The following is a 4,634-nucleotide window of genomic DNA, read 5'->3' on the forward strand; positions in this document are numbered from 1 at the left end:
GTACCTCACGCGCGCAGAGGCGAAACTTCCGGAGGCGCGTGCGGATTCGTCCGGACTCCGATTGAGGCGTTTTTGGTGGCTATGGATTCGTCTCGACGAGAGGAACACGATGGTGGTCTTGGATTATCGAGATTCATCTCGGTTAGAAAGTTATGGTCGATTTACTAAAACGGCCGAAACTTAACTCAAAAACATGGCGGTTTTCGATTACCTTTGGTTGCGGATGATGGTGGTGACGAGCTTGACGACGTCCTGGCGTGTGGTGGCTCCGGTGACGAGCTCAGGTGAGCTTTCTCCCTTCTTCTTCTTTTTCTCTCTCTTTCTCTCTCTCTCTTTCTTAATTTTTATAGAAGATGGAGATGGTGGGAAAGAAGGTGGAGATGGTGGAAAAGAAGGTGAAAGTGGTGGGGTTGGGGAAAGAAGTGGAGATGGTGGGATTGGGTCTTAGCTCAATCTTGTCAACAACAGACGGGTTCAGAAGATAAATCCCAGCGTTGATCTTGTTGCCTACATAGAGTTTTGGCTTTTCGACAAACTTCTCCACTTTTCCTGTAGTTTCTTCCATGACCACAACTCCATATTTCGACGGTTCATCAACCTGTAACCAAATATCTACATTAGAGGAACAATCATTATGTTCATTCTCGAATTGACTTAAATTTGGTGCATTAGTAAAATACCATATCCAGTATATTTTTCCAGATCAGAAAAACGGCTTTTAATAGATAAAGTAGTTTGGTAGAAAAGAAAATGAATATTAGTTTTTTTAATAAGAATATACATGTTTAACGGTTTTTTTTTTGTTGCTAAAACATGTGTTTAACGGTTATAAATTATTCATTCATGTTTGACCCAAAAAAAGTTATTCATTCATGTAATCAATAAAAAATTAGAAAATGAGAACTTACCTAAATCAAGTTTACGCTCTATTACTTTTATTATTTCTTCGAATTTAGTTTGCGGATTTTCACAAAACATTACTCATAAGTTATAACGTAACTGGATATTAGATCAGACAATCTCACCTTTGTCACCATTATGGAGGCTTCCCCACCATGAGCTTTATGAAACTCAATCATTTCTTTGAATGGATACTCACTAATCACATCACTGTTAAGGACAAAGAAAGGTTCTCCAGATCCGTCAACCAGTTTGTCTCTCGCTAGTGCCAGAGGACCAGCCGTACCTATAGACTCAGTCTCCCGTAAGCAAGTGATTTTGATTTTAAGATTTGCCTCAGCGTCCTTCAAGAAGTTAAGCATCACCTGTCGACACAATAGTAAATTTCCAAACAATTAACCAGAATATAGCTTCCAAAACAAAACAAAACTAGGAGATAGGTCTTTCACCTCTGCTTGGTAATTGACTGTCAAAACCACTTCATCAACTCCAACAGCCTTAAGAGCCTCTATCTATAAAAAGTACATGATGAAGTGGTTAAAACATTGACAGTAACTAGCAGAACCTAATTTGCAAGAGAAGAATATCATTATAGTACTACCTGACCTGATGGATGATCATGGGTTTATTAGCAAAATCAACAAGCGGCTTTGGTAAACTGAGAGTCAATGGTCTTAACCGAGTCCCGAACCCTCCAACAAGAATGAGTGCCTTCATCGTGATGCAACTAAACTCCTTTTTTCTTGTAGATGCCAACGTCAGATTTTAACAATATGTGGTGGGTAGGCTAAATATCTGAGAATATTCAAGTCTTAACCACATTGTGGATCCATAAAATGGTGAGAACTGACTAAATAACAAGAAGGTGTACAATAATCAAGTCTAAACCCCATTTAATGCTATTTCCTTATTTGTTCTTTTCCTTATTGAAAGATTTTATTTTGGGCAAATCTCCAAAATATCACATTTTTAAGTTTATGTCACAAAAATAATCTTCAAAACCTAAAATGACCAAAATAGCATTTTATCTTTTGAAAAATTTAATTTTTTTTTATTTTTCAAAATCTGAAATCTTATCCCCAAAACCCTACTCTCAAACTCTAAACCCTAAACCCTAAACTCAAAACTCTAAACCCTAAACTCTAAACCCTAAAATCTAAACTCTAAACACTAAACTCTAAACCCTAAACCCTAACCTCAAAACTCTAAACCCTAACCTCTAAACCCTAAAATCTAAACTCTAAACACTAAACTCTAAACCCTAAACCCTAACCTCAAAACTCTAAACCCTAACCTCTAAACCCTAAAATCTAAACTCTAAACACTAAACTCTAAACCCTAAACCCTAACCTCAAAACTCTAAACCCTAACCTCTAAACCCTAAAATCTAAACTCTAAACACTAAACTCTAAACCCTAAACCCTAACCTCAAAACTCTAAACCCTAACCTCTAAACCCTAAAATCTAAACTCTAAACACTAAACTCTAAACCCTAAACCCTAAACCCTAAACCCTAAATTCTAAACCATAAACCCTAATATCTAAATTAATTTACCATTGGGATATAAGTGTATATTTATCTTTCTTGATAAAATATTAAGTGCTATTTTGGTCATTTTTATTCTTATATGCTATATTTGTGACAAAAAAATTTTTAGTGCTATACTAGTCATTTTATCTTTTATTTTTGTTTGTTAGTTTTTCATTCCACAAACTAACTTTTCAATATGCCTGTGGCGTGAGACGTTTCTTTATCAATCAATATGCATATTATGTCGTCATAATAACAGCTGGCCTTGAACATTTTGATCTCCCATGACATGCATATCAGTTTTTGGCCCATTATTTATTTATGTCTAAAAAAATATTGAAAAAATGCCACAAGGAATCGAGCCTATTAAGCATATGTTTCTAACAAAAGATGTGAGTTAGATATATACTGGTTTTGTCATGCTAATATCTGGTGTACTTAACATCCTTTTTTTAAATCCTTCTACATTCTTCTTTGATGATACAACTCTGGTTAATGTATAACATTTTGTCTATATAATTTCTCACGTTATATAATCCAACACACTACATATAAATATATGGTCGGTGGAGGAAATAACAGGATGAAACAATGATATTGTTCTCCAAAATTTAAAGAGAATATATATAAGTTTAGTGGCCTCCAAACTATGAGCTTTAGTTATTAGAACTTATATTATAATGTTTATATCCCATAAAATCGAACCGATTATTATAGAACATATGGTAAATTCCACACTTGTATTATGCATGTAGTAAAAGTACAACGCTGAGAGAAGGTGGAATGTGAAATGGACTTTTGAAGGGTCCGATAATCGAATCATCATAGTAATTGAGATGTAAATCCATTTCTAAGAGTTTTGAATCAAAGAAAAATCATGTTTTCAATTAAGCTAAATGCAATCAATAAGATGAGATGATTCAATCAAACTAACAAGTTTCAAGAACAACTAACAAGTAACTTTCAATCAATTAGATAAATGAGGAATTATGGGCATAAGATTTTGATTTTAGATGACTAAGATTTAATCTAAAATGGCAAGGTTTCAATCAACACATTTCATTAAGTCTATATATCAATTCTAAGCAAGTTCTCTTCCAAGATAAAAGCTCATTTACTCTCATGATCAAACATCAAATTCCTTTGGTTTGTGTCAATCAAGCAATCATTAAGAATTGATCATTCAACTTTCCTAACTTCCCTAACATCAAATCCCTTTGGTAGGGTAAGCTAAGAGCATGTTGAGTTGGCTCAGACATTTCATCGAACACCTTCTGGGCAATGAAATGTCTAGAGTTCTAAACCAGAATGACCAACTCTAGCTTAGCATTAAGATCACTCAATCAAACAAAAAAACATATTAATCTACTCTAAACATTCTAGAGCATCACTTAATCATCCTAACCCATGAATCCAAAGATGACTACTCACTCATTATCATGATAAACACTAGAGCATTGGTTGATCTAAGTCTAAACATGATTAATGATTAAAGCAATCAAGTAAACACAAGAGAAATTGATCAAGATTAGATCTTTCACCCAAAAGTGGCTTTTGATTAGATAAAAAACAAGATAAGATCCTAAAAGTAGGTCTGAGAAACCTTTATAGTAGCTTAAAATCGAACCGGGTTAACCCAACAAACTTGGATTAACCCAAATACAAATGGGTAAATATCTGGTCAAATTCGGAAATGTTGATTTTCTCGACTCGCAGCGGCTAAGGCAGACCGCTCCACCAGGCCGTTGAGGCTCTCACAGCGGCTTCTTGCAGTCTTCGTCTCAGACCGCTGCGACAAGTAGATATCAGGCAGGGAGTGGGGTGTTTTCACAGCGGCTTCAGCAAACCGCTGCACAAGGCCGCTCCCATACTTAGTCTCCGTTCCTCGAGCGCTTGCAGCGGCTTCTCGATGGGGTCATAAGACCGCTGGGACGTCACAAAGCCGCTGGGACACTTGATCATCTTGTCTCATGCTCGAAAACCACCAATCTTGCCTCCAAACCATCTTTAGATGCTCCAAAGTCACCAAATAGCATCTCCATCACCTAATAGAGACAAATGTATATGCAATGCACCTAAATCTACTCCAAATGCATCTAAATGGACAAATTGAGAACTAAAATGATTGCTAAAACTATGTAAATACACAAGATATCAACTCCCCCAAACTAAAACTTTACTTGTCCACAAGTAAACTTTCAAG

At 35.7% G+C, this 4,634-nt stretch overlaps 1 protein-coding gene across 2 annotated transcripts; it reads right to left on the bottom strand.

The window, feature by feature from the left end:
• Positions 1-440: 440 nt before the first annotated feature.
• LOC106342006 (mannose-1-phosphate guanylyltransferase 1-like) lies at positions 441-1,758 on the bottom strand (the record flags this gene model as incomplete). 2 transcript variants are annotated; one of them, XM_013780774.1, is given in 4 exon segments in its annotated part: positions 441-598; positions 1,026-1,265; positions 1,350-1,412; positions 1,507-1,758. In XM_013780774.1, coding segments are annotated over 4 exon segments (572 nt in total), but the record flags the coding sequence as incomplete, so codon positions are not given.
• Between the last annotated feature and the right edge of the window lie 2,876 nt (positions 1,759-4,634).

Source organism: Brassica oleracea, chromosome C4 (genome assembly GCF_000695525.1).
Source record: "Brassica oleracea var. oleracea cultivar TO1000 chromosome C4, BOL, whole genome shotgun sequence".
Lineage (NCBI taxonomy): Eukaryota > Viridiplantae > Streptophyta > Magnoliopsida > Brassicales > Brassicaceae > Brassica > Brassica oleracea.